Source organism: Nycticebus coucang, chromosome 17, assembly GCF_027406575.1.
Source record: "Nycticebus coucang isolate mNycCou1 chromosome 17, mNycCou1.pri, whole genome shotgun sequence".
Lineage (NCBI taxonomy): Eukaryota > Metazoa > Chordata > Mammalia > Primates > Lorisidae > Nycticebus > Nycticebus coucang.
This window is the reverse complement of record NC_069796.1, coordinates 30,921,259-30,942,747: the sequence shown is the minus strand read 5'-3', so window position 1 is coordinate 30,942,747 and position 21,489 is coordinate 30,921,259. Positions and strand designations below refer to the sequence as shown.

At 51.4% G+C, this 21,489-nt stretch overlaps 2 protein-coding genes across 9 annotated transcripts in view; one reads left to right on the top strand and one right to left on the bottom strand.

Annotated features, from left to right (window-relative positions):
- The window catches only part of SEPTIN8 (septin 8), a 25,966-nt gene extending 8,385 nt beyond the window's left edge, over positions 1 to 17,581 (top strand). The window contains exons 2-10 of one of the 8 annotated variants that reach the window (XM_053566293.1): positions 2,652 to 2,772; positions 3,730 to 3,925; positions 4,209 to 4,395; positions 5,394 to 5,555; positions 6,120 to 6,216; positions 6,436 to 6,604; positions 6,814 to 6,946; positions 7,066 to 7,256; positions 16,242 to 17,581. In XM_053566293.1, coding sequence (XP_053422268.1) covers positions 2,652 to 2,772; positions 3,730 to 3,925; positions 4,209 to 4,395; positions 5,394 to 5,555; positions 6,120 to 6,216; positions 6,436 to 6,604; positions 6,814 to 6,946; positions 7,066 to 7,256; positions 16,242 to 16,407 — 1,422 coding nt within the window. In that variant the 3' untranslated portion in view covers positions 16,408 to 17,581. The other 7 variants (XM_053566286.1, XM_053566285.1, XM_053566291.1 and 4 more) reach the window with 7 other exon arrangements.
- Positions 16,643 to 21,489, bottom strand: CCNI2 (cyclin I family member 2). Its single transcript, XM_053566196.1, has 3 exons — positions 20,923 to 21,489; positions 19,237 to 19,311; positions 16,643 to 16,648 (listed from the first exon to the last, which is right to left on the bottom strand). The coding sequence occupies exons 1-3, from the start codon at positions 21,487 to 21,489 to the stop codon at positions 16,643 to 16,645; spliced, it is 648 nt and encodes a 215-aa protein (XP_053422171.1).

Below are 21,489 nucleotides of genomic sequence, written 5' to 3'. Positions count from 1 at the left end.
AACTCCATACACTTCTCCCAAGAGAGCAGAGCTGTGTGAGGGAGGGTGGGCAGCATTTGCAGAGGTGGATAAGAGGTGGATAACCAGACCCTTGGTGCTGCTTCCTGCCACTGGGGCCTGGAACTGTGAGAAAGTGGGGAAACTGGGCGGCGCCTGTGGCTCAAAGGGCTAGGGCGCTGGTCCCATATGCCAGAGGTGGTGGGTTCAAACCAAGCCCTGGCCAAAAACCACACACACACACAAAAAAAGAAAGTGGGGAAACTGAGGAACAGGATGGCTCTGCAGCAGAGAGCATGCGACTGTGTGTGAGTGTGTGTGTAAGAGCGTGTGTGTGCGTTTCCAGATGCAGCTGACTTGGTGGGTTTTGGCGGCAGACTACAGGATGTTGGATAGCATCCTGATTGTGTCACCCTTGGAAGAAGAGGATGAATAAACACATAGCCTTCTCTGCAAGCACAGCACGCCTTAAATTTTGAAGACTTTCAGTCTCGCCTGAAAAGAAAAATGCTATAGACTGACTGTTCTGTCCTCCATTTGATCCTCAAGCTGCTGGGAGCAGGTGGGATGGAGCCTAATAATGAAACCCTGTGTAAGGTGGCAGGCGCCTGGGGCCTCAGCAGTTGAAGATGGTGTCCACTAACTGATGAATGGTGGTGCCCTCTAGCATGTTGGGCATAGCTGTGGGGATAGGGGGAGAAGAATGGCAAACCTTCCCCAACCTGCAGCCAAGTTATGGAGAAACAAGATTTATAAAAAATAGGATAACCAATAGTACAAGGAAATGGGATCCCTGCCAAGGGAGGGCTCTGGAAAGTAAGTACTTAGTGGCCAGGTGGGAGCAGGTACAAGGGAGGGTGAGTGCTTGAGCCCAGGGGAGGACAGAGTTTGAAAAGTGAATCCTGAGTTACCAGCTGGTCTGGAGCTGGGCCTGGGAGGAAGGCCGGGAACACTGTGCTGAGGGATCTGGACCTGACCCAGTGCGTCCTCAGCTCTGTTTGCTGTTTATCATGTGGGCACCAGTGAGAGGAAGCTGCCTTTGGGACCTCTTTGTTGGGTTATGTTTGCAGCCCTGAGAGGAACTTGCCTTGAGTGGAGAGATTGGCATGTGACACCCCGAGGACAGGAGATAGGAAGGGACAGGGCTCCACTCAGGAACACTTTTAGGGGTAACCCTGACTTGTTTGAGAGGTAGTGCAGCTGCCCAGAAGGGCCATGTGGGGTCTAGGCTGGCAGCACATGCACTTTACAGTCATTGAGGCAGGGTCGCAGAGCCAGAGAGAAAGCTGGGTCTGAGTGCCAGAGGGCTCTGATCAGAGGGGGTCAGGTGTGACAGCCTGCTGCCACTGCAGGAGGTCAGCTATGCTGCTCAGGAGAGCCCTCTGTAGGGCAAGGGCCAGGGCCCCATCTAGTCCTTACCCCCTGCCCACTGGGCCTGTATCTGGACTTGCACCAGGGCTGCCATTGCCCCGATGAGTGAGTAGCTTGGGCTGTCCTCAGCTGGGCCTGCCTCTCTTCTGGAGCCTTGGGTAGATGGGCAGGGGAGGCTCTGAACTCCTGTCTTTCCTGTACTTCCTCTTTCTAACTGACAGGGCAGAGGAGCTCAGGCATGGAGGAGGCATGTTTCTGTCTAACATGGAGCTATCTGGGGCCTGCCCCCAAGAGGGGCTGAGCCTGGGAACATTTTGCCCCTATTCCCAGAGTAGCTGGGGAAACCATTCACATAAATTGGAGTCTGATGGTGACCCTCTGAGTCAGGTCCTTGTGGTTGCTTTTTATAGTGCTGTGGGCCAGCTCCAGTGGCCCAGCTCCATGGGGCCTGCTGCCATCTCTTTCAGCTAAGGCCGGGCCCCCAGTTCTCACCCAGAACCCTCTGTCCAACAACCAGGGCCAGGCTGGGCTGAGAGAAGGAGAACGGCAGGAGCAAGAACTTGGGGGTCCAGAAAATTCCACTGAAGCAGGAGGCAGGAGGCCTTAGAGAGTCATGATCCCTTTGGAGACCACCCCAGAGCCCCAGTGGTGGGCTGAGTGAGGGCTGGCTTCTTTAGCAGGGCCCGTTTGTCCTTTCCTCTCTTGGGTGCGTGAGGAGCAGGGGTGAAGATGGGGGCCACTCTGATGGAGTGTGTGTGTGGGAGGGTCAGGCCAGACATGCCCCTGCTTGAGTCTTGCTTCAAGACGGGGGTCTAGGAGGTCGAGGAGGTTTGGGAGGGGCAGCAACATCACCATGGTGCTCAGAGCTGGCTGCAGGAACATACAAACTCTTCAAGTGGGCCTCATCCTGGGCGGGAGATTTGGTGTGTGCTTCAGGAGTAGCGGCCACAGGCACTGGGGCCACCTGTTCCAGGAGGGAAGAGCCCAGGCCCGGGCATCCCTGGCCATCCCAGGTAGAGCAGAGCCTTTTCCCAGGGTGAAAGGTCCTTTTACAAGGTGACACTTGGTGGCCTAGAGGGTCACTGGGCTCTTTGTGGAAACTTAGCCTGGAGGCCTGGAGGCCTGGAGTCTGGAGTTAGAGCTCTGCTGTGCTCAAGGTCTGTCTTGAGATTTGCTGAGAATCCAGACAAGGGGGCGGGGCTGGCTTAACTCTGGTTTAGCCTCCCCCAGCGGCCCTGCTTCCCCAGGGTGCTTACCCCCTGGCTTTATTTCTCTCTTGGCAGAGTACAGAGCCAGAACCACGGAGCCTCTCCCTGGGCGGCCATGTGGGCTTCGACAGCCTCCCGGACCAGCTGGTCAGCAAGTCCGTCACTCAGGGCTTCAGCTTCAACATCCTCTGTGTGGGTGTGTGTCATGGCCTGGTGGGACAGCCTCAGGCGGAGGACGGATGAGAACCATCTGGGACATAGTGCTCCTGCCCCAGACACCTGTAGAGCTGCAAGGTGGCTTCCCGGGCATGGAGTGAAACTTTGAGGGGTCACGAAGAGAGTTTGTTTGGTGTCCCTGCCAGAGTCAAGGACAGAGTTGGAGCCTGGACCTGACACAGAGTTGTCATGAAGAGTAAACAGGGATTAGGCACTTTCTTTGTAAACTGTGGGTGTTTATCACAGATTTAGATTAATTTATTCATTTGTTTATTTCAAAAACATTTATTACTCATTTACTTGTTCCTACTATTTATTAAGGACATATGGCAAACAGGACTCTGCGCCCGTCACCATATCACATAGTGAGTGCTCCAGCACACATCTGAATGAATATAACCCCAGACAGGGCGGTCTGGGAGGGTCCCTCTGCCTCAAGGCCTGGGTCCCTCAGAGAGGCACAGAGTGCTCTGCTGGACCCTCTGCAGATGCCCCCTGAGAGGCAGCTGATACAGAACTTCCCCATTAAAGGCACATGGAGCTGGAGCTACCCAGAGCACATGGACTGTGCCACAGGTGGCTTCAGACACTGGCTCTGCCGGTCCCACAGAGGCCAGCAGGGCCGACATCCAATGGTGCCCCCATAGCTGCCCACTCTGCCTCTTCCCCAAGAAATACATCACACATCCTGCAGGGCCCTCCCTATGTCCAGGTCTGCCTTTTGGCTCTTTCTTCCACATGGTATTTCTGAGGCCACTGAAAAAAGGAGAGCTCTTGGGCATGGGGACACCAAGGGGTAGGGTGTGAGGCCTGTTCCCCTCTCTCATGTGGGGCTGCAGATGCCTGAGCCCCACCTGGCCTAGCCACTGGCCAGGGGCAGCCCTGCTTCCAGCCTTTGACATCCATCCACTCCTCCCCTCTGGTCCCCACTCTGCAGGGGAGACTGGCATTGGCAAATCCACACTGATGAACACACTCTTCAACACGACCTTTGAGACTGAGGAAGCCAGTCACCACGAGGCATGTGTGCGCCTGCGGCCCCAGACCTACAACCTCCAAGAGAGCAACGTGCAGCTCAAGCTGACCATTGTGGATGCTGTGGGCTTTGGGGATCAGATCAACAAGGATGAGAGGCAAGAGGCGGAAAGGGCGGCCCCAGCCAGCCTCATCCCAACCTACCCACGTTGGTCACAAAGTGACCAAGCTCGGCCTGAGCTCCCACATTCTGGGGATGGGGTGGGGGTGGGGCTCTTGGGGAATCTAATTGACCAGCGACTCCTCGGAGGGTCATGAGAGGCAGCCAGCCACCTATACCCAGACAGGGATCCTCAGGAATCGCTGTTTGTTCCTGAGAAGAAAGGCAGGTGGGTGCCCAGGCTCAGCTGCCTGCCTCCTAGGTGATAGAGCTGTCTGTAGTTACAGGCCCATCGTTGACTACATCGACGCGCAGTTTGAAAACTATCTCCAGGAGGAGCTGAAGATCCGCCGCTCGCTCTTTGACTACCATGACACAAGGATCCACGTTTGCCTCTACTTCATCACACCCACAGGGCACTCCCTGAAGTCCCTCGATCTGGTGACTATGAAGAAACTGGACAGCAAGGTGTGTCTCCCCCACTCCTCACCCCGTTTCATAGGCTCCAAGTCTTCCACTGGGAGGGGTGCGGCTGCAGTGTGACTACCCACCGTGGTCCTCAGGACCTGGTTGGGGCTTACAGACAGCCCCCCTTGCTTGGTCTTCTCTATATTTGTCTTTCATCTGTCTCACTGCCCAGAGGACCCCCATTGCTCTGGGCCCCTCCTCAGAGCCCCGTGCTCTGGGTCTGGCCCTGAGTTCGTCCCTTCCAGCTGAGTCCATCCTCATCCTCAGTCCTGCAGTTCCCCCCACCTAGAGTTCACTCTGCCTCTCGCCCCAGGGTATCCCCCTTCCATCTCAGCCTCTTCTCATTTTTCTCTCTCAGTTCCTAACTCTACTTCCTGCCTTCACTTCCCCTTTCCTTCCTGACATGTATTTCCCTTGGTTCATCTGAGCACAGCAGGAGGAGGAGAGTTAATCTCCAGAACTGGGATGTGAATGAGGGATCGTGAGGGCAGCTCCATGGGGAGGACGGGAAGGGTTGGGGGCCCTGGAGGGCATGTGACCCCATAGTCTCCTCTCATGCGACTACGTTCTGCATCTCAGGAGTTAATTTTTGTTGTGAAAAATGGCATGACCTTGGCCTGGGAGATTTTCAGATGTTGCTATGGCTGATGGTCATCCTACTGCTTAGTGGGGAGCTCAGCCCCTCCCCACTGCTTCCGTGAGGCCTCAGGCCAATTAGGACCTTCAGAACATTCTGAGTTAATGCCGGGTATGCCAACAGGGGCCACTTTGGACATGGAGGGTGATTCGGGGGAACCAAGGCTGCAAGAAGCACTGTAGCCAATTGTTATCCCCCTCAGAACGCCCACAGGTGGCTGGGTTTGGTTCAAGACTGCCCACAGGATTACTCCATCTCTCTGGCTTCCTGCCCCTCTGCCTAGGGCATGGCTGTCCATGGTCAGGGAGCAATTGCTCAAAATAGACAACCAACCTACTGTCCCCACCCCTGATCTGGGCAGGTGAACATTATTCCCATCATCGCCAAGGCCGACACCATCTCCAAGAGCGAGCTCCACAAGTTCAAGATCAAGATCATGGGTGAGCTGGTCAGCAACGGGGTCCAGATCTACCAGTTTCCCACGGATGATGAGGCAGTTGCAGAGATTAATGCAGTTATGAATGTGAGTGTTGAGCAAGGGTCTTGGGGCTCTAGGGCCAGCACAGAGCTCATTTAGCCCCAGGAGAGTTGTTCCCCGGGATGCCAGCCTGAGATTCTCCAGGACAGAAGGGTGGGCATCTGGAGCTGGCTAAGGCTAGGTTTTGTGGGTAGGGGACAGGAGGAATCTGATTTTGGGCTTGCACTGGGGGTCCCCCCGGGAGGAGATCTTGGACTCAGGGTAGGAAGGTGAGATCTGTAAGAGTGAGCAGGCATGGGGTCAGAGTTTGGGGACCTGGAAGGCAGTTAGGCCCATAGGTGTTTTCAGGGAGCTCTAACAGCCCCTGGGAGCCCAAGGGTAAAGGAACAGCCCAGACAGTCAGAAGCACCAGGGAGGGGAGTTGAGGGTTCAGTCCATTCCCCTGTTCGAGTTCTGGAACATTTCTCTAGAAGAGAGCAGGTAGAGAGCATCTGGCCCTCGGGCTTTTGTTCAGTCTGGCAGTTCCTCCCCAGGGCCCAGGGGAGTGAGGGAGAGTCTCCATCAGCCTGTGTCGGCTCAGCGCTCACCCTCACTTGGGCCCCTTTCCAGGCACACCTGCCCTTTGCTGTGGTGGGCAGCACCGAGGAGGTGAAGGTGGGAAACAAGCTGGTCCGAGCCCGGCAGTACCCTTGGGGAGTGGTGCAGGGTGAGTGTGGAGGGGAGAGCACATCCCCAGTGCGGGGCCTGAACTTAGTCCCCTGTGCTGCCCTGCCACGATCACATGCTGTCCTGTCGCCTCTCACGTGGGGGCCTGCCCCGACTCTGTGGAGCCTGTGTCTAAAGCACCCCAACCACTGTCCTGTGCACTGCCCTCCCTCTGCTCACCAGGGGCCTGCCTCACTCCCCATGTGCCCTCTGCTTTCAGTGGAGAACGAGAATCACTGCGACTTCGTGAAGCTCCGAGAGATGTTGATCCGGGTGAACATGGAGGACCTCCGGGAGCAGACCCACAGTCGGCACTACGAGCTCTACCGGCGCTGCAAGTTGGAGGAGATGGGCTTCCAGGACAGCGATGGTGACAGCCAGCCCTTCAGGTGACAGCCAGGGCAGGCAGCAGGCCCGTCTTCCGTGGCATAGCTAGAATCACCACACTGGCATCTGTGCCCTGGGGTCTTGGGAGCCAGGCAGAAGCTGTTGGGACCCCAGCGTCCTCTTGCCACCAGTGCCACCGGATTCTGCTTCCCGGCCCTGCCTGCCCATTCCTCCATAACCCGCCCTGGCCCTTCTTTTCTGCATCTTGCAGTCTCCAAGAGACATACGAAGCCAAGAGGAAGGAGTTTCTGAGTGAGCTGCAGAGGAAGGAGGAAGAGATGAGGCAGATGTTCGTCAACAAAGTGAAGGAGACAGAGCTGGAGTTGAAGGAGAAGGAAAGGGAGGTGTGTGCTGGGCTTGGGGGTGTGGTGGGGACCAGGGAGGAGGGTGGGGCTGGTGGGGGGAGGTGGGAACTCCTTGGGCCTTCCTGCCCAGGCTGACACCCCCTCCGCTCTGCTCCCAGCTCCATGAGAAGTTCGAGCACCTGAAGCGGGTCCACCAGGAGGAGAAGCGCAAGGTGGAGGAGAAGCGCCGGGAACTGGAGGAGGAGACCAACGCCTTCAACCGCAGGAAGGCTGCGGTGGAGGCCCTGCAGTCACAAGCCTTGCACGCCACCTCGCAGCAGCCCCTGAGGAAGGACAAGGACAAGAAGAAGTAGGTGGCGGGCCTGGCTCCTGTCTCCTGTGCACTCTCCCTTGCTCTGGGCCCTTGGCTTCTGCCCTGGTTCTTGCTGCTCCCCTGCTCGCACTCCTTGCTGTCTCGCGCTCTCTCCTGCTCCCCCCTGCTCCCTCCCCGCATTGCTCTTCCCTGTTTTCACTTGCTTTCCCACCTCCTTTCTACCTTTCTTTTCCTCTTTCTTTCACTAGTGGTCTGACATCCACAGTCTGGATTACACTGTCTGCTGCACAGGTGGTCTTGTGCCTGCCTTCTCCCTGTCTCCCTTCTGTGCCCCTACCCTTGCTCCCTTGGGGTTCCCAGTTCTCTCCCCAGAAACAGGGCCTCTGCTGCCTTGTGGGAGGGAGTGGCCTCTGGAGGGGGTAGCTGTAGGGCCTCAGGGAAAGTCTTTCAAGCCAGGAGAGGGACGCAGCCAGGGAATATCAGCATTTCCAGGCTCCTCTAGTTTCTGCGTGGACAGCAGTGGCACATCCCTCCTGAGGCTTTGAAGTTATGGGTGTGGGCCCCATGTTGGATGGCTGTAGGGACTCAAGCCCAGCTGCACCGGCCCCCTGGACAACTGGATCACTGCGCAGTTGTTTTGAAGGGCATGTAGGACGGAAAGAAAGGACAGTATCTCCCTGTAGGGGCTCTGAGAGGTCTGCTGAGGGGAGAGAGCGACCCCTCACGTAGAGGGTGGAATTGCTGCAGAGTAGAGGAGAAAGACTGGACAGCGTGGAGGGGTTTCCAGCACCAGGAGTGCAGTCAACATAGTGGCCAGGTGGGGGCAGCTCTGAGTCACTTCTCAGGGTTCTTCATAACCTCTTTCCACATAGCCGGAGTACAGATGCTCTGGCTCCTGGGGACCTCCCTCCCCCACCCACTTCATTTACACTTCATTCACAGGCCAGCTCACACTGTACGGGTCTCATCCATCTCTGTTTCTCCCTGCCCCTGGCCCATATCAGGTAACATTCTCGCCAATACAGGAACTAAGCAGGTGCACCCCTCCTGCCTGCCTTCTTGAGATCCATTTCTTCCTGAAATGTTTGGGGGTGTTTGTGTCCAGACCTTTCCTTCCTTGGTGGCAGTTGAGCCTTATGGCTGGGGCCATAAAGTACATAGCTGTAGCCCTACGGTGTTGCTTCTGGCATTAGCAACCCCTTGTTGGCACTCCCAGTGTTGCATTTCCTGACATGCACAGGCAGCACATTACATACACCCGTGCGCGCACACACACGTTACTCTCCCTGATGCTCCATCACATACACAGGCTCAGGTACGCGTCTACCAACACACAGTATGCCCGTGCACAGAGGCACAGATACAGACTAAGGAAAGGATATTTAAAGGGCACTTTCCCGGGGAGCCCTGGAGGTGGTGGTGGTGGTGACATAGAACCAAGCACTTAGGAAGTGGCTACCAACTGTCGTTTTTAAGGTCTGTCCTCTGCTTTGGGACACTCTCCTGCTTTGTGTAATCTCACCTACCTCGATGCCCAGGGCCCCTTCCCTAGCTGCTGGCAATGCTGGGAGAGATGAACCCCTGCTTAGCCCCAGGGGGAACCCCAGAACCACGTTCCCCTTAGCCTTGTGCATTTCTCCTCTGCTTTGTGTTTGCTTCTGGCCCTGATCCCTTGTCCAGCTCTGTGTGGTAAGCATGGAGGCTCCCTGAGTTGGAACCTGTGTAGGTTTCAAGCTGACACTCAGAAATATTTAGTTTTTCCTGGTGTGGAAAGTGGGGTTGTAGAGATCTATGACCCAGAGGCTGGCACCCAAAGTGACTTTGCCCTGCTTCTTGCTAGGTTGGCCCAGGCCATCTTGTTAAAGAAAAGGTAGGCAAGTTCTCTTAGTAGATAAGTTGTGGAGAAGCCACTCCGAAATTGAAGACAAGGACCTGCAGCCAGGTCAGCGTGTGAGGGCCAGTGAGGTTGGGGTACAGGCAGGCTGCGAGTTCACCGGCACAGCTCTCAGTGTGGGGGCTCGTGACCAGTGTCTGGTCTCCCTGCTTTTCCCATGTGGCCTGGGCTCCTTAATATGTTCTCCAGGCCTGGGCCTGAACAACAGGTCTTTTCTGTTTGCTGGACATGCCAGAAAGCTCCAATCAGTTTGGCCTCCTAGTTCTCTCTGGGAGAGAAAACTCTCTTCCTCTGCTGGCCTTCTGGAGGCCAGAAGCACCCCTTCCTCCTGCTTTGGTCAAGGGTATAGGGTGAGTTGGGAGGGACTTTTTTGGGAAGGGTGGCAGGGGGTATTTTTCACAACCATTTAGTTAAATGGCTTTAAATTGATTATACTTATTCTTCCAATTTTAATCCACTTTTGCAAAATTACTTCCCCATCAGATCTTGACCCTCAGTCTGGGATGCCACAAACCGAAGTGAATTCTCTGCTTTGCTCGACACAATGCCAAACTGACTGCCCTTTCCTGGTGTCCATCTTGCTGTCTTTTGCTTCTGTTTGATTTGGTCTGCGTATATTTTAATGTGTCTGTTTTTGTTTTGTTTGTTTTATTTTTATTTTTCAGTTAACGCACGCACAGATTTACATGTCAAGAGTGGACTTTAGACTTTCATGTGTTAAGTTGCTTGAGTTACACCTTGTGACCCTTCTCCCATAACATGGTGTGAGGACGGACTGGGAGCCGGTACCAACTCCAGTGTTTACAGCTTTGCTTTGCCCCCGGCCCCAGGCCGCCTCTGGGCCTGGTGGGCCACCCCTCTCTATGCAAACATGTAAAAGCCATGAATGCTGGAATCCAAAACTGACGAGGTTTATTTTTTTCAGAGCCAGTGGCTGGTCTTCCATTTACAGTGTCACTATTCCTTGATGGAGCAGTTATGTGCCACTCTAGTGAAGGCCCCAGCTGGCGATGCTAGGCCTAATTGTTCAGCGTCAAGATGGCAACTCCCTTGCTGCCCTAGGTGCAGCCGCGTGGTCTGGTATACATGCTGCAAAATTCACACGATTCCCCTTCATTTTAATTTCCTAACCTGGAGCCTAATTTTAATAATAACTTAAAAGCACTTCTAAATTTTTATTTTGGCACCAGCATAAAAGACAAATAATATCCTCTCCCATTATTTTAATAAGTAACACAGATTCCCTGGTTTTTAAAAACTAAAAATATCTCTAAACCTTTCTTATGTATAAAAGTACCCCTATAATATACAGGGAGAGGTGGGTAATAAACTTCCTGTAATGACAGTGTTTGGAATTTCTTTATGGATGAACGTGGGACGTGAACAAGACCATGTCCAGTGTTTTTACTGTGAATGTAAATGGAACAGCAGCCCAAAGCCATTGTCTGTGTCCCAGAGGTGCTACCTGTAAACAGGGACCAAGTCCATGTGTGTACGTGTGTGTTAAGTGTTTAACTCCAATTAAGTCCCCCCTCCCCAAACCCAATCCTGAATATTCCATATGCAAAGAGTGCTCAGTGGGAAAACGGCTGTTACCTCAAGGTCATTGTTTCTTCCTTCCTAAGTCTGAAGCACAGGGTGAAGAAAGGAAGGTGTCTGATGTGTATAGACGATTTAAGAAAAAACGAGCAGACAAGGAGCTTTTCCCCTTCAGCTGTACTCCAAAGGGGAATATTTTAAGAAAGTACCAGCGACACTGATTCTCCTATGCACCTATTAGTTTACAAACCACTAAGACTACCAAGTTTGAGAATATGGCCTGGTAAAATAGGAGATAAAAATGAACAGATGAAAGGAAGGACATCCTTTAATGTTGATGGCGCACTGTGCTGGGCACCCGTGCTGCTTGGAGGAATGCACAGCACTCCCCTCGAGCAGCTCCCAGACTAGTGCACTGCCTGGCTGGAAGCTTTGGGAGGCTGTGATAACTTACTGTTGAATCGGTATTTGCTCTTCGTGCCTGCTATCTTCCCTCCCATCACCATTTCCCTCTTTCTTCCTGGCCTGTTTTATTGATTTCCAGGAAGCCCTGGCTTCCTGCTGCCCTTCTGAGATCTTGTTCCACTCAGGCTGAGTTGTCTGTGTCCACTGAGGCACAGCCAAAAAGAGGCGGCCTTCACATGGGAGGGGCTTCACGTGCCAGGAGTAGAGTGGGTTCTAGTGATGTTCACAGGGAAAATTCTCCAACCGTTAAGCCATGAGCAGGAGTAGATCCAGATTTTATGGGGCTGGAAGCTTGACCTATTTAGGAAAACTTCTTTAATAAAAAGAATAGGAAAATAAAATTAGGTACAGGGCTTTGAAAGGGGCCCTGAAGATCAAGCTTCATTAGATTTGCAATAAATCCACCTCTGGGTGTAACTGAAAACTGCTTCGATGTGGGTAAAATCTCAAAAGGTAAATTAGCACAATAAGACAAATGTTGGCCGCGGGAGCCTGTCTGCAGGGTAATTATGTCTGAAAGTATATTTGGTTGGGTCCAAGTGTGACCTTTAAGATAGCTTCTCAGCTAACATTTTTCTGAAGATGAGGCCTGGTGACCCAGCAGGTTTATTGGTTAGGTAAGAAATGACAAGTTCTGGTTTATAGGCCAACCTGGGGACTCTGGAGTGGACAGGATATGGACCCCACCCAGGGCATACTGGAAGGGCATAATTGTGGCTGGTTGCTGGCCTATGGGCCCAAGACTTCCTGCATCTCTAGGGAGACCTGACAGACTTGGATTTTGGGGGGTCTGAGCTGCCTCCACAGGTCCTATCAGCTCTAGCAAGCCTCACTGCTCCTCTCCCTCTGCTGTTTGTGTCCGGAATTTCGTCTTTAGCTGAGACCAAATTAATCCTTGGTGCACAAGGTGAGCTTAAAACTTACCGTTATTTAACAAGATATGCCTCATGAAATATGACCCTATCCACAGGATCTAATTTATCCCTTTTTTCCCTCATTATCATCTGTTTGCATCCTTAGGGCTATCATATAGGATCATGTTGGCATTTATTATCATGTCTTTCATAAACCATGTTGGTTTGGGGTAGAAGAATCACCATGTAATTTATTGTCCAAACTGGGACTTTTGAGAAAAGGGATGCTGTTAGTAATTACTCCAGGCCAACAGGCCTAAACCAGAATTGTCCCAAGCAGAGGGGGATACATGATCTCCCTAGCGATGGGTCACTTGATCTAGGTGGTTTGTAATATGCGGACTGACTGCATATATGTTTGTGTATGTCTATGGGTGGACCATCTTTTAAGAGGGACTCATATTACTGGATAAGGCCTGAAGGAAGTGTGGCTTGCTAGTCTGTTAACATGCTTTTCTAAAACTGCTTCACTTGTTAATTCATTTACTCCTTCATTCATTGACTGTTTTTGTTCCTTTCCATTCACTTTGTACTCATTTTTTTTTTCATTAAATTTTGCATTTATTTTGAGTTTTTTGTGGTGTCTTTTTTGGGCAGCAGCTTTTCTGATTTAACAAGTTTCCTGAGCCTATTAATCTGCTGTAACTGTGGTAAAAGACAGCTTGTCTTTGTGGAGGTCCCGCTACTTCTACAGGAATTGCATTTGAATAAGGAATCCTGTTATTCAGCTGTGGAAGTCTCTCGGAAGGGTGTGGGATGGAGGAAAGAGAAGATGTAGCCTGTGACCCATGAATCTTTATTGGGCAACTGGGCACATGACATAAGAGGTACACCCTGCCCTGGAGGAGGTGACATCCTTATCAAAGAAGCTTGACATGGGACTGCTAACATTTGAGTGCTTATTATGTGCCAGGATTTCTCTGATGTGTATTATATGCATTAATTCCTCTAATCCTCATCATAATCCCATGATTAGGTACCATTATTCATGGTGAGGCATACAGAAGTAATTACCCAAGGTCACACAGTAAGTAGCTGAAGCTGAGATGTGAACTTGGTAGTCTGTACCCTAATTCCTGAGCTATAGCTGCTCCTTGGCACCCCATTGAAATGATGGAATAGTGGAAATGCGGCTGATGTAAAAGTATGCAGTCAACAGCGGTGGGCCTGAAATGGTTTTGTAGATGGGGAGGATTCCCTGGGGGGCAGGCAAAGGTTTGGCTGAGGAAGGACAGACTGGTGGTTAAAGGAAGTGATAACACCTACAGGGGGTTATTTGTTGAGGAACGTTCTCCTTGGGTAGTAGGTAGACTGGGAGGAACAAAATGAGAAAATGGGCAGAGGTTGGGGGCCTGGCAGGGAGACCGGCATGCAGATATCCCTACTGAAGGTGTGGCTCAACTCTACCCATGGGAAGGCAGGTGGTAGGGAAGCAGAGTCTTGAGAGTCTTCAGGCGACCAGGGGATCAAGGGCCTCCTTGGTAGAGGGAACATCATTGTGCAACTCACCCATTTGGGGAAAGGACTGTTGGACAAGTTTAAGAAAGGTCCGTGAGGCCCTCTACCCTGTGCCTCCCTCAGGCCGCTTGCTCCGCCCACTGTCATAGCAGCTGCCTGAGTTTTTTCCTATCTCCATCTCCTGCAGCCTCAGTGCTTCACCAGTTGCTGCCCTTCTGCTTCTAGGGACAAGAAGATGGAATGTGTCCATATTTCTCCCACAACAGTGATTCCCAGTCTCTGAGTTGAGGTGGGATGTGAGTTGTTAATGTCAGAGAACATGAGAGAGGAGTAGGACGTGGTCTGGGACCACAGCAAGCTTGAATAGCACACACGAGACTTTTTAGAAGAGGTACTTTGGCAGTACAACAGTTAGCACCCCTAGAGAAGAGTCACATCTCTTACTGACCCCTAGAGAAGAGTCACATCTCTTACTGAAAGGTGAAGCAACAAGTTAGTCTCTTACCCAATGACTAGGGCTCACAGTTCTATTTTCTCCAAGAGATGGAGAGTTGGACCAGCTCTGGGGATCCATCTTGCATCCAGAGCCACCTGATTAAAAAGCCCAGATGCCTCCCAGCAGTTTCCCAAAGACTGAGGCAGCCTGAGCTGCTGTGGGCCATCAGGATGAGCTCCTGCCCCACCCACTACAGTGCCCAATCACACTGGGAGGAAGCATAGGGCAGTCATGGCCACCACTGGAAGCTGTGGCCGTGAGCAGTATGGCCTCCGCATCTCCACCTGCAAAATGGGTGCAGGACTAGAGACCGATTCTTGATAGGACCTAGGAAATAGCATTCCAGGATGACAGCAGACAAAAGGCACAGTATCTCATAAATGCAAAATAACATTCAGACAGGCTTGGAAACAAGGTTTTTCCCCAAAAGCTCCAATAAGCAAATCTGTGCCAAGAAAAGGTGGAGATATAATCTTACTTTATAACAGACAATTATAGTGTATCTGGCCCTTGACCACTTTGCATTGAGTAGCTGCCCCCACCCCATGGCTTAGCATATTTACAAAAAATTGTTCACAGTTGAAGAACTTCACAAAACACCTCTGAATGTGTGGCTCAGCCATTCATGTCCCCAAGACTATTTACACAGCTCCAGCTGGTATCGTTGTCAGCTGGACTCCCCTGCTTAGAGAACGGCTCTACACAGCTTCAGAGCAGCAGCTGGCTTCTCAGAGCCATGCAAATCATCTCCTCCTCCTGGCAGCAGTGGTTGGAGCAGGGTTGGCCTTAGAACCTGCTCATCCCCACAAAAGGCTCTTAGAGCGGTGCCTTCCCATCACAGGTGTTAGCCTGTAATACCCCTTCATTAGTGTAAAATTCTTCTAGTTAAACCAATAAAGTACTTGCATAGTAACAAGGTCAAGAATGCTTAAAGCTTGTTCAAGTTACTGTACATTAAATAAAGTATACTTTATAAACCAGTCTTTGTGAAGAGAAGATATAAGTCATGGCCATGTCAGGGTAAATGTGTTTGGAGTGACAGACAGGGTAGTTGGGACTTGAAGCACTACACATAGATTTGGGATAAGCCTGGGAAGTGGGAAGTACCTGGCCAGCCTTGGAACAGCAAGGACTGGTTGTCAGACAGCCCTGGCCATCAGCCCTAAGCAAGGCATGCCTCCTGGCCTCATATTCCAGCTTTTAGGGGCCCATGCTCATCCTTGCTTGGAGGAGGAAGGACAAACAAGCTGCAGTTTGAATATTCATTCATTCTCCCTGATTTCAGTCCCAGGGGGGAGAGGGGCAGTCAGGATCACGGCCTACAGACCACCCTGACCTCCAACAACCTGCCTCCCCCCTGATTTTCTTCTAAGGACTCAGGAACTTTTTCTTAGTTGTTCTTCTAGGGCCTTCTTCCCTTGTTACAGGATTCATAAAGCCAGAGAACTCACAGGAGTCTAAGCAAGGAGCTGTCCCTTTATGCTGTGAAGACACGGGTCGGAGCAGAAGGGCTGGCTGGCAGGTGAAACCAAGTTTTCTGTGCGGGAAGATGACTAAAGACTTCCCAGCTGCTGCTTTATAAGTTCCTTGCAGTGTCTGTACTGCTCAAAACTGACCTGTATGAAAACAGAGTAGCCATCCTTGAAGTAGAAGCATCTTACATTCTGAGAAGTAGGCAGCTGAATGCCAATATGTTAACATGAAGCAACTGCAGGAAGGTCCAGCCACCCAACTAAAAGAGCATTAATCCTACCATCTCAGGGTCATCCTTCTCTGGCCTCATCAGTCTAACTCTGCATACCATCCTAACCTATCTGCCCTGACATGCCTCTCCTCAGTGCCTGCCTCATGGTACCCCAGTATCTGACACCACACTGTCATACACAGGGTGAGGGGTCTGGAACTTACACTCACCAATATTAAGCTTGAGGCTGCTTCTTCCTGAGCTAGACATGTCCTTGCCTGCCCTGCAATTCTCTTGGCTACATGAAGATAAAGTTTCTCTCACTGCCAGAGAAACACACCATCATTGGTCCAGTGAAGGGCATGTGTGTCCCATACTCAAGTCCATACAGCATGGCCAGGTGTGGAAAGCTTAGCCCTGAAGCAGACTCTTCCCAGAGTTATCGCCATAACATCTTTTGGTGCCCAGAAGGGCCAAAATTACCCTACTGGGGGCAGAGTACATCAACGAAAGGGGCAAAATGCAAAGCCTGGTCTGGGGCAAAGTTGATGTCTACCTGTGCTTTCTTTAGCAGATCAGATGTAGGAGTCCACCAGTCGGGCATGAGCCTCTCCAACTCTAAGGTGATGATGACAAAGGCCAGTGTGGAGCCCTTGAACTGCAGCAGCTGGTGGCCTGCCATACAGTGCTGCAGCTGCCTGGTCAGGGATGCGACGTGGCGGGAAGGATTCCTCTGAGGTATCAGCTCCTTCACACGGGGCCAGCTCAGGAGCACCAGGGCATGGAACTGGAGACCATGGTTTTTAATGTTAGAACAGAAAACCCCATACTTTTCATATATCAATGACCAAAAGTGCAAACAATTTAAATTTCCATCAGGGAGCATCAGATGTTGCCCAACCCTTTTCATTCCTATCCATGGCTCCATGAGGGGCATGAGGCTTAATGCTCATTCTGTGGCCAAGCTGAGCTTCAACCCTGGAGAGAAAAGACAGTCAGCTTTGTGACACGGTCATTTTGAGCCTAAAGTACTCTGATAACAATGTTTCAATTCGGAAAAACAGAAACATATTATTCAACATCAAAGTAGCAGAGAAGTTACTTGTCTCTGCTTGACATAAGAAACTGCCAGTTGGCAACAGGTGGCCAGTTTTCATAATGAAACAGCCCTTAGTGATTTAATCTTCATGTTTCATAACAGACCAAAATCCCATGACATTTCCATATTGCATAATTTTGCCTTACTAACAGAATCATATCCTTAAGGATGACCATCATTCCCCAACTAAAACAAATACAAGCTGATGTATGATATTTTTTTAAGTGCCGGATCAATATGGTCTAAAGCTTCAATAAGGATTGTGTGTAGGTGAATAAAGACAGCTAAGTGAATGTGTGTAAAGTGTAGCAAAAGCAGACAGATATTTATGTACAGTATTCATAGAATGGAAAGTTAAATATTTTTGCAGTGTGTATTTAAAAGAGAAACTCACCATAATAGTGCCATCTAAGAATCTTTGTAACATTAATGTCCCTTGGAAGTGGGACTCAGGTGGAACTGTGTTGGATTTAAGATACATTTTCACTCTTCCGTATGTCGTGAGCCTTGTGGGTCACCTCACTGTGGTGCATGTGCAAGGACGTGTGCACGCCTGTGCTTTGCCGTCCTATGTTGTGAACAGCTGTTCCAAAGGCACAAATGAGTCTAGGTAGACTCTGCAAACTCTTCCTACTCACTATATTCAAGAAATCCAGCGGCGTCCCAATATACAGGTCCCAGTGCAGTTTGTCCAGAATAGCCAGCTCCATCCTCAGCAGCTCATTTGGGGAATAGCCAGAGCCATAGTGCTTTATGAAGTCTTTTACATGTGGAATTAACTGTAAAATGAAAATAAAGAGGCAAAAGCCCTACATCATGTCACAGTAGCTTTTGTTTTCTTATCCATGGGGACTGGGCATCCAAGACCCTAGAGAATTTGTTTTCTAATGGCCTGCCATAGAAAATGCTTCAAAAAGAAGAACTAAACCAGATCGTTGCTGTCTAATCCTCAGGTAGTTGTGTAGTGAATTTCACCCTATCACTGTCTGCAAATGGGTCTTAATTCCCTCAACTGCATGCCACCTCGTACCCAAAGGTGCTTTGGAGGCAGGGGCTGGGCCATCTTAACCTGTTCAGCTGTAAGAACTCACCCAAAGCTTTCCAGGAGCCGTGGGTTCTACTATGGTGATTTGTCCTAGAGAGAAAAGCTATGCTTTTTTGCGCTTCCTGGTCTGTACTAGAGAGGCCCATTGAGAAAACCTCCTATGGCATTTTTAGCATCACAACTGCAAACACATTTCCTTCAACCTCAATTGAAGGTGGTTTAATTCTGGAAAAATTCTGACTTTCCTCCACAGGGACTAAAGGCTTGTCTGTGAGTAAACATTCAAGTACCAACTGCATTAAAGAGTTGGGCCTACATTTTTAGATAAATGAAGCATTCCTATAATTTCCAGAAATACTTGTTTTAAGGGTCATTTACTTTTTAGTTGGACAAGAGCAACATTTTGGGGACACAAATTATATTCTAATAAAAAGGGGCTTGGCATAGTGACTCACACCTGTAATACTCCTAGCACTCTGGTAAGCTGAGGCTGGAGGATCAATTTAAGTCAAGACCAGCCTGGGCCCTTCTCTACTAAAAATAGAAAACAATTAGCCAGCTGTGGTGGCAGACATCTGTAATCCCAGCTACTTGGGAGGCAGAGGCAGGAGAATTACTTGAGCCTAAGAATTTGAGGCTGCACTCAGCTGATTATGCCACTGCACGCTACAGAGTGAGATTCTGTCAAAAAAAAAAAAAAAAAAGCTAAAAACATTTTTATTGAATGTTTGAAATTGGACACAAACTTATTCCCTGGCTCCTCAGACCAGGTTTCAGCCAAGGGAGACTCTATGGGAATGGCAGTGGTTTGACCATCCCCCGAAATGGGAGAGGTCAGACAGGGGTGGGTAAGGGAAGGGCATTAGGAGCCTCTCTTGTCCTGAACAGAGGCCACCGTGTAGTCCAAGCAAGCCTTTTAAAGCCCCCTTGTGGGGCCTTCTTCTTTACCACCAGCATGTGGCCTCCTGCCCCTCTCAAAGTGGGGTCCCAGAGTTCCTGAGAACTGGTTTCATTGACACAGCCAAGTGCTTAAGTCTCAAGAAGCTTTCTTAGACATAGTTTCTGGGAGTGGACATTGGAGTGGTCTCCATGGTTTGGGAGACCTTTTCCTAGCTTAACAGCAGGTGCTTCTGTGCAAGGGGAAGTGGCATCTGGCATCAACCAATGAAGCAAGATGTATCTGCCACGAGGTTGGGCTGCTGGGTATGCCAGGCCAGGATAGGTCAGCTGTTTAATTGTTAATTGTCCATTGTGGGGTCCTGGACTCTGATAAGCCTAAGGAAAGGCCATAAGAGATCTTGGGAAGTTAGTGATGTTTCCAAAATGCCAACCATTCCCAAGGGCACAGACATTTCAGGAAATCTGAATGCTCCAGTGTTATACCCCAAATGCAGTCCAGTGCGGACTTCCACGGATACATACCTCATCTTCTTCATTAATTTTTACAGCAAGTCTCAAGGAAGTAATTATAACGCAGTGAAGTAACCTCTCTTTTATCTATAGTATAGAACAAACACATTTGAGCAGAATATGAATGCCAGAAACAAACTGAAAAGCATCTGTCATGTTTTTTTCTTTAAGAAAATAAGCGCTGGGCGGGAGGGGCTGGGCATGGTGGCTCTTGCCAGTAATCCTATCACTCTGGGAGGCTGAGGCAGGTAGATTGCTTGAGCTCAGGAGTTCAAGACCAGCCTGAACAAGAGCAAGAGGCTGTCTCTAAAAATAGCCAAGCTTTGTGGCAGACACCTGTAATCCCAGCTACTCAGGAAAGTGAGGCAAGAGGATCAATTGAACCCAACAGCATGAGGCTATTGTGAGCTATGATGCCAGGGCACTCTACCTAGGGGGACAGAGTGAGACTTTGTCTCCAAAAAAAGAGAAGAAAAGAAGCCCTTCCCCTACCCACTTTTTAAAGAAACCTGTATTTCTCTACAAGGCAGTGACATTTTTATAGTTGACCAATGAAGATGCTTTTGATTTCAGAACAAGTGACTAGTCATTATTCCTTTGTCAGGGGACTGGCTGGAGGTGGGAATATGGCACCTTCTCAAGGAACACAGTCCCATCCTGGCCTCAAGCCTGGTTCAGACAAGCATAACCTACCTCATTGCACAGGAAGTCCTTCCCCAACTCCGTCCTCTCATGCTCCCCACGTGATAGCCACAGGACTCACAGCTGGACAGCAGTGGAATGCAGAGAGGTTCTGATCCCAGCTCTAACACTTGGAGCAAGTTTTTTTTTTTTTTTTTTTTTTTTGAGACAGTCTCAAGTTGTCAGCCTGAGTAGAGTGCTGTGGCATCATAGCTCACAGTAACTTCCAACTCGGGCTCAAGCAATGCTCATTCCTTAGTTTTTTTCTATTTTTAGTAGAGATGGGCGGGGGTGGGGTGGTGGAGGGAGTGTCTTGCTTTTGCCCAGGCTGGTCTCGAACTCGTGAGCTCAAGCAATCCATCTGCCTTGGCTTCCCAGAGTGCTAGGATTACAGGCGTGAGTCACCACGCCAGGCCCAAGTTACTTAGTTTATACACGTTGGTTTGAGCATCTGGGTCACCACATCTCGCAGACAGAAAATGGGAGCAATGGTCAGTTTCTTCTCCCACCATCTGTACCATCCCTTAGACGCCTCCCTACCTTCACCGAAACCAAGAGGCGGCTGAAGATAGTGACAGCCAGGTTAAAAGTCACGTGGGAGAAGTCAAAGATGTTATTAAGCCTCAGGAGCCACAACACGACTCCCTCAAAGGCTCTGCAGATCTCAACCTGCTAGAGAAAAGGGTAGGACACGCGGGGAAGGTCCACCAATGTCCGAGCAGCCCCTTCAGCTTGAATCCCCGCGCGATTCAAGTGCCTCTCCGCGGCTCACACGCCCCACCCGGTCGCACTTTTTGTCCTGAGCAGAGTTCCCTGATTCCAACCAGCGCTCTCCCGGAGCATCTGCTAACCAACCTTCCACTGAGGGGGAGAAGCTAGTGAATCCCTCCTCGTGCCAGTGAAGGGGATACACCTGGGCAGGGTCTGGCCTCCAGGGTGCAGAGCAGCTGAGCGCGGGTGCAGGTGGCGCCCGTGGCCTCTCGTGCGCGTGGGGAGGGCCCGCCGCGGACCCCCTACCTGGGGTTTGCCGCCCCGCCACAGGCGCGCCTCGCGGCTCCGGACCACCTCCAGGTGGCGGAGCACCAGGCGATCCTTCCGGGAGAATTCCCAGTCCCCCGTCGTGCAGTCCGCCTCGGGCTCGGACAACTGCGGCTCGGGCTGCGGGTCCGCAGCTGGCGGAGCCGGCGCTGCCGGGAGCCGGGGCCGCAGGGGTCGCATCGCGGACGGCGCGAGGAGGGAAGCCGCCTCGGGCCGGCGGGCCCCAGAGACCCCGCTCCGGCTCCGCGCAGGCAGAGGGACGTTCAACGGAGGCTGCGGGAGAAGGGCCGCTTCGACCCGGCGCCCCCCGGGACGGCGGAAGCGTCTTCCCTCCGAGGCCGACGGCTGCGACGGGGGCCGCGAGCCGGAGGTTACCAGCTTCTTATCGCCCGCCGCCAGGATCCCTGCGGCCGGGTCGCCCCGGGGCGGGGCGGGCTCGGCGCGCCCCACCCCCAGGCCGCGCCCTCGGCAGTGGCGGGGCGGTGGGCTGGGCGCGCACGTGGCTGAGCTTCCCCCACCCTTCCTCCGGTCCCCACTTGCGCTCAT